Source organism: Strix uralensis, chromosome 24 (assembly GCF_047716275.1).
Source record: "Strix uralensis isolate ZFMK-TIS-50842 chromosome 24, bStrUra1, whole genome shotgun sequence".
In the NCBI taxonomy this organism is placed as follows: Eukaryota; Metazoa; Chordata; class Aves; order Strigiformes; family Strigidae; genus Strix; species Strix uralensis.
The window spans coordinates 6545225-6557796 of NC_133995.1; the positions used below are offsets into that span (position 1 = coordinate 6545225).

Sequence of the window (12572 nt, forward strand, 5' to 3'; positions counted from 1 at the left end):
CCATGGCCGCTGCCTGCAAGGCAGGGCTGCCCGAGCTGGCTGGCGCTCGTGGCCAGGGCAGCCAGGGGCCATGGCCATGGGAAGGTCCCCGTGCCACCTCCAACCATGGCCACCAGAAGGTCCCCATGCCACCTCCAACCATGGCCACCAGAAGGTCCCCGTGCCACCTCCAACCATGGACATGATGCCTCTTGGTGACACTAAGAGATACCCAAGCTAGAGCAAGCCCTGAGCCACAGGAAAGGAGCACAGTCTGCATTAGGTCTCCTAACACACTTTTTAATTAAACCTTTCAACAGGGGAAGACAAAAATAATAAAATAATGTTAATAATTCCAGAAGCCTGTCTGGCACAGCGTTTGGTCCCCGGAGCCTTGCTCAGGAGCTGCTTGTGGGAGCCCTGTGGGGCAGTGAGGCACCATCCCTGTCACGGGGGTGGCTCTGGCTGGCACTGGGGGTCCCGGGGCTGAGAGAGGTGGCAGCCCACCACAGGAGAGCCGGGCTCAGGGTTCATTTGTGCCGTCCCATCTCTGGCGACGTGGCCCGTCTCTCAGGTCACACCATGGAGCTGCTCTCTCCCATCTTCTGCAAGAGCTGCATTGGGGACAGACCCTGATTAGCATGAAAATCCTCCAGTGCATCCCTGGGGGGCTGCGGAGTCACTGCTGGTGACCTTCCCTACCACGGCGATCTGGATTGATAAACCCAAGGACTGCAAACCCCAAGGGTCACACCAGCCCATGTGAACCGTGCCCAGCGCCCTGCTCACCTTGCTCAGCACGGGGATGTTTGTCAGCGAGCCCAAAAACCCAAAAGCCACTGGGAAAAAACTCCTGTATCAAAACAAAAATCTGTGTTAAGCCCCGTGCTAGGATTTTGCTGGGATGGGAGTAGTGGGGACTCTGCCTGGGGCTGCAGGTCATGAGGCTTGCCCAGGTCCTGCTCTCCGCCCCGGGGCACCCATGTCACGCCGGGGAGCTGGGTGCTGGGGGAAGGACCTGAAGAGGGTGATGAAGCCATAAGCCTCCAGCAGCATGCCCAGCAGTGGCCACCGCATGAGGACAATAAGGACCCCTCCCATGAAGAAACTGGTGCCTTTCAGCTTTGGCCGCTGGAAGAAGAAGGTGAAGGTCCTCCTGAAACCGATGATGAAGACCAAGCCGGAGAGGAAGAGGATCTGGGAGGATGAAGGGGATCAGGTCAGAGAAGCCCTGCCCAGCTGGACTCTGCTCCATCTTGGGCATCAGCGCCTGCTGTGGGCAGCCCCAGCCCCACCGTACTCACATTCCCGAAGGCCAGAAGCACTGAGTCAAAGTACAAGAGCATCCCAAAAAGGATGAAGAAGAGGCCAAAGCCGACCAGTCCCACGCCGATCCCTGCAGAGGATGGGAGGAGGACTGAGATGGGGGCTCAGGGACACAACTCAGGTCCCACCTTGGGCTGCAGTTGCTCTCCTCAGCACCTCCCTGATCCATTCCTTCCTAGAAATGAGCTTGGGATTTGTCTCCAAAGCTTAGAAACAGCCTTTCCACCTGCCCAAGCCTTGGGGAGACTGTTGGGTACCCCAGAAACTCCTCTGGGCTGCCAGATAAAGAATAAACCACAAAGAAAAACTATATGAGAATGTCATGTCCAGCATTTTTCTGAGCAGTGGTAAGAAGGGTGTCGGTGCTGGCAGCCGGTGGGAGAGGCTGGCGATGCTTTCGGGCCAAGCTGGGCACCTCCCCAGCTGCTGTTCCCGATGCAGACCTGGGGCAGAGGATGAGGGCAAACCCGGCTCTCGTCCCACCAGTGCTCCTACCACATCCCCCCACCCCAGGACTGGACTTGCCATTGCACCCTCTCCCTGCCCTGACCACCCCAGTCAACAGCCTCCAGCCCTGACTTGGTGCTGTGGAGCATCCCCACGGTGCACCCTGGTCCCACGGGGATGGGCATCACCGCCGGGACGGGACACGGCCACCCCACGCCCGCCTGCTTACGCTGGAAGTCAGTCAGAGACACCATCTTGCCGGCGGTGGGGCTGGGCGAGGGCGGCTGCCCTTCCACGTGCCTCCCCAGCAGTGACCCTTGGAAAGGCCTTTAGTCCCCACGTCATCCTGTAAATCATTAACAGCCCAGCAGCACCTGCCCCCACGGCAGCAGCACCTCCTTCAGGGGGGGATACAGTGGCCGGGCATTACTGCAGGGGGACATACAGAGGTGGCCGTGGGTCCCTGCCTGCATGCCCTTCCCGGGAAGGGACAGCTGGGAGCAGTCCCCAAAATAGCGGGATGCACGTGGCTGTCGTGTCCCTTGGGGTGTCTGAGTGGTTCCTGGGGCACGGTGAGCACGGGCAGCTCCCTGCAGCATCGTCACCGGTGCATCGCGCGGGGCAGGGACAGTCCCGGCTGCCCCGTGAAAGAGAGGAGCTCTGGCACCTGCTATGCCCCAGCCCTGGTCCCCAGGGTTTGCAGGGACGATGGCTCAGCCAGAGCAAGGTCCCTGCAAGCCACGTGCCACCCCGCAGGGACCTCTGCACCCACATCCCTCAAGAAACTCCCCCGGGGACCAGCTCCACACATTTACAAACCAGCTGCTCTTATTCCTTGGTTTTACATGAACTTGCCAGGTACAAATGTGGGGTTTATTCCTCCGTGAGAGCTGGCTATTGATCAGCTATAGCTAAAATAAATTTTACTGGGAAAATGAACCCCCCAAAACAGGGAGAGGGAGGAGAAGGTGCCACCAGGTGAGCTCTGGGCAAGGTGAGACCCTTCCTGGCCAGTTGAGATGCTGTAGCCATTCATCCGTCTCTTCAGTCTAATATTAAGATTGTTACCTGAGGTCACCTCTAGACAAAAGACACTGACACCTCGCTGTTTCTTAGATACTTTTATTTCTCTAACACTAGCAAAAAACCCAGAAAACAAATGCCTCCCTTCCCACCCTCCCCAGTGCATAAATAGATTTCCTCCCGATGCAAATCCTTTCTTGGTTACAAGTCACTGGTATATGAAGTGTTATGAAAAATAATAACCAAAATAAAATTAAGAATTAAGGTTGCTTTTTTTTTTAAAAAAAAAAAAAAGGAAATAATGACCACTGGGTTCCACAATAGGGCAGATGTGGGGTCCCAGTGCACCAGGCTGTGCTCACACCTTGGGGAAGGCTCAGACCCGGCCACTGCAGCAGGGATGCTCCTCGTCCCCTCCGGTCCCCAGAGATGGGAGGAATTGCTGCCCGTGGGTCTGCGTGTCCCCTCGGCTCCCCGCTGGGCAGCACAGCCTCTGCGTGGGCCACCCGCGGCCCCCAGCACGTCCCCGGCGGTGTCCCCACAGCCGGTGTAAGGGGGGTCTGCCCCGGTTACACGAGCTGGGGAGCCCGCCCCGGCCGCCCCGCCGCTGCGCTCAGGGACAGGGAAATAAACGCATCATCTCTTAAAACTTACAGTCTCTTTATATTTTATTTTAAATAAATTTGCTTTTAATAAAAGCAGAAAAAATATATATATTTTAAATAGGTTTTTTCTTTTTTTTTTTCTTTTTTTCTGATAAATTGGCAAAGAATCTGCTTTTGTAACTCATTGGCAGGGCTGGTGCCAACAACCCTGCGGAGAGAGAGCTTAGCACAAAACAGTACCTCCCAGAAAAGAAGAGAAAAACAAATATAGATATATATTATAAATGTATAATTTCCATAAAACATATATTAAGGCATGTAATAGCAAAATAAAGGGCCAGCTTTATGAGCTAAGAGGGCTGCGGGAGGCTCGGGAGTGGAGCAGGACTCAGGGCTCCTGGGATCCTACCAGTATTGCTAAGATGGGGTGTGCGGGGGGGGGCGATGGGGATGCAGAGGGGGAGCGTGGGGCAGGGGTCCTGGTGGGTGTCAGATGAGGCCCGTAGGGAAATAGCTGCAGGAGGGACAGTATTTAGCTCCTCACTCCACCCGCCTCGCCCACCCCAGCCCCATCGGGGCAGCCCTGCCGACCACACCACCTCGCGTGGGATTCCACTTTTCCAGGCAGAAACAGCTTTTTTCTTTTTTCCCCTCCAGAAAGCTAAAGAAAAAGGGGAAACTTGCTACAGGAAAACCAAACAAATCGAAGGGTCCAGAGTGCAATGGCAAGGTCCTGGGGCGAGACGTGGTGCCAGATTTTCAGAGGGGCTGGACAGAAGTGACGGGGGGACACTGCTCCCCGAGGATGAGCCCTACTGCTGCCGCCTGGCCCCAAGCCCCTTCCCCTTCTCGTCCCTGTCCCCATCCACCACAGAGGGATCCCTGCCGAGCCCACGGCTTCGCTGTCCCACCTCGCGCCCCAGCTCCCTGCACCGCTCCTCTGCTCCCGCGCAACATCCCCGTCCCTGCCCAGACCTCCTGCTCCGTGCCAGCGGCGCACCGGTGCCCCAGGCAGCCCTTGTACCACCCTGACCCCCAGCACAGCGCTGTCCCGGGCACCCCCGTGTCCCCCCCAGTCCCACCTCCATCCGTCCCATTCCCAACACAGCTCCTTCCTCCTCCTGTTGAGCCACCAGTGCGAGGAGCGATGGGACAGGCCAGGCTCTGCCGGCAACTACCCCCAGTCAGATGGATGCTAAAAGCAGGTTCAGGGCATGGGGAGGGGAAGAAGTGCCCGAGGAGCAGAGATGGAGCATCCACAGGTCCAGTGTAAGGTGGAAGCACCATCCATGGTGGGGATTTTGGCTGGTCTCCACCCAGAAGAGCCCCTTCACAGATTTTTGGGAGACCAACGCAGCAGCACGAGGAGCCTGGGGAGTCCTACGCTCCCCCAGGGCTGCCCTGGCAGGGAGACGGCCGCTGTACCGGCTGCCGCTGCTGCAGATGCCCCTGCCCAGCCGTCCACGCACGCCCAGGACACCACGGATCTGTCCCTGTGCTGCCTGGCAGCCCGGGGGCTCCTCGGGGACCACACTCCGGCGAACAACCTCCCAGCACCCACTCGTCTCCTCCGGGATGAGGCAGAGCAGCTGGTGCTGTCGGTGACCATCTCCCCGCTTGGCTGTGCCGGGTGGTCTCACCGTCGGTTGGGAGGGAAGAGGGGTCCAGGAGAACCGAAAATGATGGTGAGAGGTTCGGTGTCGGGGAGCTAAAACGTGGCCCCGTGGAACTTGATGGCGCCGGCAGCAGCCAGGGCTTGAGCTGGAGGAAGAGGAGAGCAGGGCTGAGCTGTGTGTGGGGCAGCCAGCCCTGGGGCAGCCCCTGTGCCCACCCCACAGACCCCTCCTGCCCTGCTTGGAGGAAAACCTAGTGCAGATTCGGCTCTACGCCCCTGGCTCCCTGGGGGGAACCTCCAACCGAGCAGGGGGACGCTGTGTCCCCCAACTTTGCAGCCACCAATGCAGCCATACCAGGGCAGGCATCCCCCAGAGCCTGGCCCTGAGACCACCCACCACCTTTTTCTCCCTGCTGAGCCGCCCCTGCCCACACTGGGGTCTCTGGCTGACCCAGCCCGGGGGGTTTCGCCTTGGAGGACACTTGTGCTTCGTCCATGGGAGGAGACGGGGCTGACGTGGCTCAGGAGACGTTAGCTGGAGCAAGCAGCGATGGACGGATGCCGGGCGCAGAAAAGGCACCCCCCTACCCGGCCTCCCGGGATGGAGAGAGGATGGGATGAAGTACGAGAGAAGAGGTGCTTACTTCATGGCTCAGACACGCATAAAATGGCTGTTGTCGGCGACCCGGGATGTTTCAGACGAGAGGGGGTTGGTCGGTGGAGTCGGGGAGGCTGGGGAGGTGGGAGGGCTTGGGGTAGCGCACTGAGCTGGAAACAAGAAATGGGAGAAGGGCGTGAAGAACACAAAGCTGCCGGCAGCGGCGAGGGGAAGGAGGCGGCCCAGCGAGCGGTTAGCGGTGGGGAGCAAATGGAGAGGAAGGAAGGGAGGAAGCAAGCGTGGTCAGGACACACAGCCACGGCCCGGCCGCGGCACGCACACGTGAGCTCCCCACAGGGCTCCTCATGGACAAGGCATGGCCACCGCGTGGCCAGGCGCTCCCATCCCACAGCCTCGCCAACGCTTCCGACTAGGTGCCGAAACCTGTGCCTGGCCCAAGCGGCTGCTCCAGCCCGTGACGCTCGGCGCTGACGTGGTGGGGGAAGGCAGCCCCAGGCACGGCGGGCAGGGTGCCGGCAGCTGCCAGCGTCACCAGGCTGGCTCTCCCACGGCACAGCCGTGCCCCGGGACCGGGCCTTTGCTTTCACTGCCTGTCCAGCCCTGCATCCTACTGCCAGATCTGCCCTGCCCTCACCGCTCCTGCCCTAACACTACCTGTGGTCCGCTCTCCGGCGGGGCTGGCAGGCTCCGACCCCCCGTGCCCCCCGCCCCGTGCCTTACCCGAGAGCATGCGGCCACGGCGGGAGGCCTCGGCAGCCAGAGCGCACGAGATCTCTATCCTCTTCTCCTGCTCCTGCAGCTGGGTCTCAGGGTCTTGGGGGGTGTCCACCTCCCCCTCGCCCAGGGGGATGACATTCTGCAGGCTGCGCAGAGCACCCAGGATCAGCACCCATGTCTGGCCTCAACGGGACAGACACCGGGGATGGCTGGGGAAGGGGTGCTGGTGAGTGGGAGGGTGCCCCCCGGGATGGCCGGCGTGGGCACAGCAGCCTCACCTGGATTTGGCAATGAGGGTCTTGATTCTTTCCACCTTCTTCTGCTTCTCCTTCATCTCCTCGGGGCTGAGCGGCGTATCGGGCTCCAGTTCGACGTACCGCTCGGGGATGAGGACTTTGTCCGGCGTGGAGAGCTGGGCACAGCAGCAAGGACTGAGCTGAGCACAGCCCCACTCCAGCACCCACCCACCCCCAGCTCCCAGCACCCGCCTGGGCACGGCCAGTGGCTCCAGGACCCTGCGACACAGGAGGATGGATCGACCCCCCCAGCGTAGGGTGTGGAGGAACCCCCAGGACAGCCCCTCCTCACCTCCTTGTTGATGTCCACGTCGTAGTGCTGTGGCTCCAGCTCCATCTTGCGCAGCCGGGCGATCTCCTCCTGCGGCGTCTCGTAGACCTTGCTGGGGTCGTCGGAGCGCAGCGCTGCTTCCAGGTCGGAGATGTCCACCTCATGGATGCTGCGGTGCCGGCGCACCTGCGAGGGACCCCAGCCCCGCTGAGCACCCCCGGGGTGACACACTGTCCCCTGCCCCAGCCCCACACCCCCCAGCCCCCTCTCTGCTCTGTTGGAGACCTCAGGCATGTTGCAAAGCAAAGGCCAGTTTGCCCCCACGCCGTGGCCGGCGCAGGGACTCACCACTTTGTAGGAGGTGGGTGCCTTCGTGCCGGGGGTCTCGGGCTGCTGGCTGCCGGGGAGCTGCAGGCTGCGCCGCTTCTCCTTCATCGAGCCGCTCTGGTGGCGTTTCATGCGGTCGATCTGCTCCTCCACACTCATCTTCACCTTCGTCTCGTTGGCGAACACGGCGCTCTTCGGTCTCTCCTGGGGAGAGCCCAGCCCCGCGGTCACGCACCCCAACCTGTGGCAGGATCCGGCCCCATCCACCCAGTGCTGAGTCCCTCTGGGATGGGGCTGCTCAACCCGCTCCTGGGGTGGGGGGAAGGTGCCGAAATAGCCCAGGGGACCCCGAGGAGCTGGATGCTGAGACGTGGAGCCATGCAGGGACAGGCTCCCCTACACGCTGCCCCAGCCCCACAGGCTGTGATACAGCCCCCACTTTGCTAGCCCAGCTCCCAGCCCCACCCCCCCAGCCCCCAGCCCCCCAACACAAGCCCTACCCGAGAGCTGAGCCCGTTGGCCATGCCGCCGGCGCTCCTCCTTGCCACGCCGACCACCGGCACCACCTCCTCCTCCGCCGGAGACTTGGTCCTGGGGGGGACGATGCCCACTGCGGAGTAAACCCAAACACCAGGCTGAACCCCCGCCGGGGACTAAGGGCAGGGTCCCAGCAAGACCCTGGGTGCTCCTGGCGAGCATGGGGAGCCCACTGGAGCGGAACCCGTGACCCTGGTGCCGTACCCTTGTTGAGAGCCGCTTGCTTCTCTGCCTCCTGCTCCTGCCGGCTCTGCAGGAGCCCCTCAGCTGGGGGCCCGGGGGGGGACAGCCGCTGTGCCTCTTTCTTGCTCTGCTCGAAGCTTGGCTTGGGCTGCGGGAGGGAAGCAGGTCCCTGGTGAGACCCCGTCCTGCCTGGGGGGCCACGCTCTGCCTGGGGACAGACCCGCTGCTCTCCGCAGCCACGGGGTGACACACAGCCTGCAGACACACTCTGGGGGGGCAGACGGACACACACAGACACCAGCCAGGCGGTACCAGCGCACCCCAAAAATGTGTGGGGAGGGGCTGGCAGGGCTCTGCAGCTCTCACCCCCGCGACGCCCCAGCCCATCAGGACTGGGCACCGATCACTGTCCCCGTGGGAAGAGGTTCCCTCAGGGGTGACAATCCTGCTGCAGCTCAGAGGTGGCACCCGGGATGGGGACACCGTGGCTCTGGGCTGAGCTCCAGCAAGATCCCGTGCCCACAGGAGGGGATGGGGTCCCACGGGGGCAGAACTCAGGGCAGACACTGTGCAGCAGCAGAGAGCGAGCAAAGGGGCCATTTTTGGGGTCCTTCCCTTCTTGCATCCCCTGGACACAGCCCGCCAGTGCCCAGACACTGCTGCAATAGTGCTGGTGCAATGGAGGGCTACGGCAACCAGCTGAGGAGCCCAACGTGCCCCCCTCGACCACCCTGTGCTCTTCATGGAGATCACGCGTCCTGACAGCCCTTACACCCCACGGATCAGCATGCAGCCACGGCGCGACTACCCTGCACGGTCTGTAACCCTCCCCAACTCAGCACGCTGCTGCTTCGTGGTGCCAGCCCCCACGTGCACGCATCCTGACCCCCCCACTGCAAGGATGCTGGTGTCTCCTGGTGTCCAAACCTGGCCCTTTCCCCTGGCCAGGGAGCACGGCTGAGGCATTACCAGGAATTCCCAAATCTGGGTTTGCCCCGGGTGGGTGGGAGTTGGTGTGGGGGGTCACCCCCATCGGCAGAGCTGCATGGCGGGGAGCGGCGCCGCGGAAGGACAGTGAGAGAGGCAGAGGAAAGCAGAGGGGCTGATACCGGGGGCTGCAGCAGCTTCGGGGACTGCCCAAGAGGAGCCACTCCCCGTCCTGAGCGAGCACAGTGGGTGCTGCAGGTGGGTGCAGGGGACCTGGCAGGGACAGCAGGGCCACGGCGAGGCTGCCAGGGGGACATCACCCTTGGAGAGGGCAGGTACTAGCCACACGCTGCTGTCCCCCAGCCAAGTGCCACCTCCACGCTATCCCTGTCTCCACTGCCAGGGCAGAGGGTGGGTAGCCCCATCGCCTGCTTCGTCCCAGCCCTTGCCAGTTGATGTCTCAGGGAGGAAGAGGACAGGGCTGCTGCTGCAGGGCTGCTCTGGAGAGGTTTCGGTACCTGTCCCCTCTTCGCCTCGCCGCCTTGCTGCCAGGAAGGGGAGGTGGGGTACGGCCAGAGCCGGCTCTCGCCGGGGAGCGGAGGAACGGTCGGAGGAGACTCCAGGGGTACGTAGGACTTGGGGAGGGGAGGTCGAGGCGGGCCTGGTTCCTGGGGTGGAGAGGAGCGTGAGGCATGAGAGCAGAGACACTGAGAGCCAGGAAGGAAGAGACAGTTAGAAAAAGATTGAGGCAACACACAGTGGAAGTGTCGAGTCAAGGAAAGGAGGAGGGAGAGCAGCCGGCCGCCGCTCCCCAGGGCTCCACGGCCTCCGTGTCCCCATGCAGATGGGGACAGCACTTCCCACCTCCTGCGCTGCCCTCACTGCTGCATGTCCTCAGGGCAGCGGGGCCAGGCAGGGCTCGGGGGGCTGCCCAAGCCGGGGGGCTCCTGAGCTTGGGGCTGGCAGCCCCCAGGAGACATTGGTATCACCTCTACGCAGCCAGGTGGGGTTGGGGAGTCCCCAGATTCCACCCTAAACTTCACGTGGATGAAGGCGAGCCCAGCACTGCTGGACCCCAAGCAAGAGGGGACTGTGGTGGCAGCAGGAGCTGGTCCTGAAGCCAAAGGCTGGAGCTGAGCCATCAGGGCTGCTTGATGTAGGAGCCCAAAGGCTCCAAAGCCCAGTTTGCAACCCTGCAAGGACCACAGACCCAGACGTCACCGGGGGACTGGCTTTGCAGGGCCCTGTGGTGCTCCAGGTTGGTTTTGCAGAGCCCCACAGTGGTGGACGTGGCCAAAACGGTGCCCCCAGGCAAAGCCACAAGGAAACCCAGGCGCACTCTGTGCCTGGTGCCCACCCGTCCCCTGAGAGTGAGGGCTCAGGCCAGGCTGGGGACCCAATGGTGACAAAAGGCTCCCTATGGACCCCCCGGCTCACTCACCTCGCCGGGTCCTGGCTTGGTGGGTGAACCCTGGGAGCCGGAGACGAGGGAGAAGGGGCTGAGGGGGCTGGTGAGGCTGGCCGAGCTCAGGGGGCTGGCGGGGCTGTTGGAGCTGTATGTCCCCGAGGGGCCGATGGCCACTGCAGAGAGAAGCAGAAATAAGTGCGTGCACCGGAGCCTCTGCCTCTCCAAACGGGTGCTGCCATCTGCCTCGTGGCAGCACAGGCACCGCGGATGTCCCAGGTCACAGCACACTGGGGTTTGTGCTGTGCAAGGGCAGGGACGGATCCTGCTCACCTCTGTGCTTGGCAGTGTCCGTGCCGCGGGACGGGTTGTTCTTCCTCAACCCCTCCATCACGTCTTGGATCCGCCAGATCTCCTTCTGGATCTGCCGGTTGAGCATTTCGTTCTGGAGGGGAGAAAAGGCAGCGGTCAGAGCGGCTCCCACCACTGCCAGCCCTGCTGCACCCCAGCCCCGAGCCGAACCGTGGGACCCGCGGGTGTTCAGCTGAGGCAGACACAGCCCGGGGGGATCTGAGCCATCACACCCACGACTCATCGCCTGCCAGGAGCCATCATTCCGCTCCCCTGGGCACCCGCCACGGGCTGGGGGGAGCTGATGGAGCCCCAGCAGCATGGGGAGTGCTGGGCCACAGCCCCTCGATGGCACCCAGGTGCCCACGGTTCCTCAGCCCCTCTGCCTGTGGCCAAAGCCAGACACCGAGGGCTGAGCATGGAGCAGCCACTTGCAGACCAGCTCTTTGTGGGGAGCAGATTCTGAAGGAAACAGGGAGCTTCCACCTCTACGGGGTCAGTGGGGGGACCCTGGGAATGGCTGGGGGACTCTGGGACTGGGGGGATCCCACTCACCTGGATGTCCAGGTTCAGCTGCTCCCAAAGGTCGTCGTGCAGGGCAGACACTTCGCTCTCCAGACTCTCATACTCAGCGGTGCTATTCGCCAAGGCCTGGGGAGCAGGGAAAGGTGGGTGGGTTAGGGGGTCTTTGGCAGGTTTTTCCCCCAGCTGGCAGCAGCCACGGCCAGCACAGTGGATGAGGATGCTGCACGCAACACAACCCACCCTGTGCCATGGCGGGGCTGGCAGCTGGGGGGTACCAGCTGTGCCGTGCCCCAGCCAGGCTGTGCCCATGGCAGTGCTGTGGCACAGCGGTGCCGGGGAGCCCGAGGGGGAAGCAGAGGCTGAGATGGCTCTGGGCACGCCTGCCAGCGCGGCACCACGAGGGTTAATTCTCTTTGTCCCTGCTGAGAAGGACTTGGGCTCCTCTAGAACCCCAGCCAGCTGAGGGGATTTCCCTTCTTGCTTTTTTTTTTTTTTTTAACAGGAAGGGGAAAAAAGAGATCAGGGTAGGTGCGGGGAGACAGTCCCGCAGCCAGGGCCCGGGGCGGAGGGGAGCCCATTACCGTGCTGGCCTGCGACAGCTCCACGCGGATGTTGATGAGCTGGTTCTGGAGCGACTCCTTCTTGTGCAGCAGCTTCTCCGGGTAGGCAGGCTGGCTCCCAAACATCTCCAGCTCCTGGTGCGTCCCCATCAGGGCACTCTCCAGGCTCTCCTGCAGTGGGGGGGAAAGTGGGAGATGCAGCCGTGAGAGCCTGGTTGGTGTAGGAGCTACAGTCCCTCCCTCTCCTTACAGGCCATGAAGACACTGGGAGTCCTGGGACTGTGGCACAGCCAAAGCATCTCCCCCAGCTCAGAAATGTCCCTGCTGAGCTGTCCCCAAGAGAGCAGGACACGTCACTTCCTCGCCACGAAGGTGCTGGCTGGGCAGGGTTCATCCCTGGACAGCCGCTCGAGCCGCTCGCCACGTACCTTCTCTGCTCGGAGCTGCTGCACCAGCCTCTCCTGCTCCCGCAGCACCTTGTTCTGCTCACAGAGCTTCCCCAGCAGCTTCTGACCCCAGGATGGAAAAAGAAAGGGAGGAGAGGATGAGAGCCCAGCCACAGGGTGTCCACACACCCGTGCAAATGCCTCGGTGCTCAGCCAGGGCCAAGCCCCTGGGAGAGACGAGATGCAGCTGGGACATGGCCCAGGGGGTTGGTTTGATGGGTCAACGTGTGGTCCCAGGGAGGGTTTCCAGCCCGCTGCTCTCATTGCAGGGACTTCAGCCTCGGCCAGGGTGACACCAGCCAAATCTGGACATAGGACAAGACCAAGCAGCTTAAGCTCAGTGGAGGATTTAGTCCCCGAGCAGCACACACCACGCTTGGGGCAGCACCAGCTCCCACCCCGGGAGCGCACGG

At 62.3% G+C, this 12572-nt stretch overlaps 2 protein-coding genes across 8 annotated transcripts in view; both read right to left on the minus strand.

Annotated features, from left to right (window-relative positions):
- Positions 1 to 258: 258 nt before the first annotated feature.
- Positions 259 to 2047, minus strand: GOLT1A (golgi transport 1A). The gene is made up of 5 exons (XM_074893708.1): positions 1982 to 2047; positions 1284 to 1375; positions 998 to 1176; positions 769 to 832; positions 259 to 593 (listed from the first exon to the last, which is right to left on the minus strand). The coding sequence occupies exons 1-5, from the start codon at positions 2004 to 2006 to the stop codon at positions 555 to 557; spliced, it is 399 nt and encodes a 132-aa protein (XP_074749809.1). The 5' UTR covers positions 2007 to 2047; the 3' UTR covers positions 259 to 554.
- Positions 2048 to 3425: 1378 nt separating this feature from the next.
- Positions 3426 to 12572, minus strand: part of PLEKHA6 (pleckstrin homology domain containing A6) — a 65773-nt gene continuing 56626 nt past the window's right edge. For 6 of the 7 annotated variants that reach the window (XM_074893936.1, XM_074893937.1, XM_074893935.1 and 3 more), the window contains 14 exons: positions 12142 to 12222; positions 11735 to 11884; positions 11184 to 11279; positions 10611 to 10722; positions 10314 to 10453; positions 9391 to 9540; positions 7967 to 8093; positions 7726 to 7835; positions 7247 to 7429; positions 6920 to 7084; positions 6610 to 6743; positions 6335 to 6477; positions 5640 to 5763; positions 3426 to 5141 (listed from right to left, as the gene is read on the minus strand). In XM_074893936.1, coding sequence (XP_074750037.1) covers positions 5648 to 5763; positions 6335 to 6477; positions 6610 to 6743; positions 6920 to 7084; positions 7247 to 7429; positions 7726 to 7835; positions 7967 to 8093; positions 9391 to 9540; positions 10314 to 10453; positions 10611 to 10722; positions 11184 to 11279; positions 11735 to 11884; positions 12142 to 12222 — 1707 coding nt within the window. In that variant the 3' untranslated portion in view covers positions 3426 to 5141; positions 5640 to 5647. The remainder of the gene's footprint in view (positions 5142 to 5639; positions 5764 to 6334; positions 6478 to 6609; positions 6744 to 6919; positions 7085 to 7246; positions 7430 to 7725; positions 7836 to 7966; positions 8094 to 9390; positions 9541 to 10313; positions 10454 to 10610; positions 10723 to 11183; positions 11280 to 11734; positions 11885 to 12141; positions 12223 to 12572) is intronic. The other variant, XM_074893938.1, reaches the window with a different exon arrangement.

Coding starts and splice junctions, on each gene's coding strand:
- GOLT1A (XM_074893708.1), bottom strand. CDS start 2,006: ATGGTGTCTCTGACTGACTTCCAGC. Junction 1,177..1,283: donor TGCTTCTGGCCTTCGGGAAT/GTGAGTACGGTG, acceptor TCATCCTCCCAG/ATCCTCTTCCTCTCCGGCTT. Junction 594..768: donor ACATCCCCGTGCTGAGCAAG/GTGAGCAGGGCG, acceptor TCCCCAATGCAG/CTCTTGCAGAAGATGGGAGA.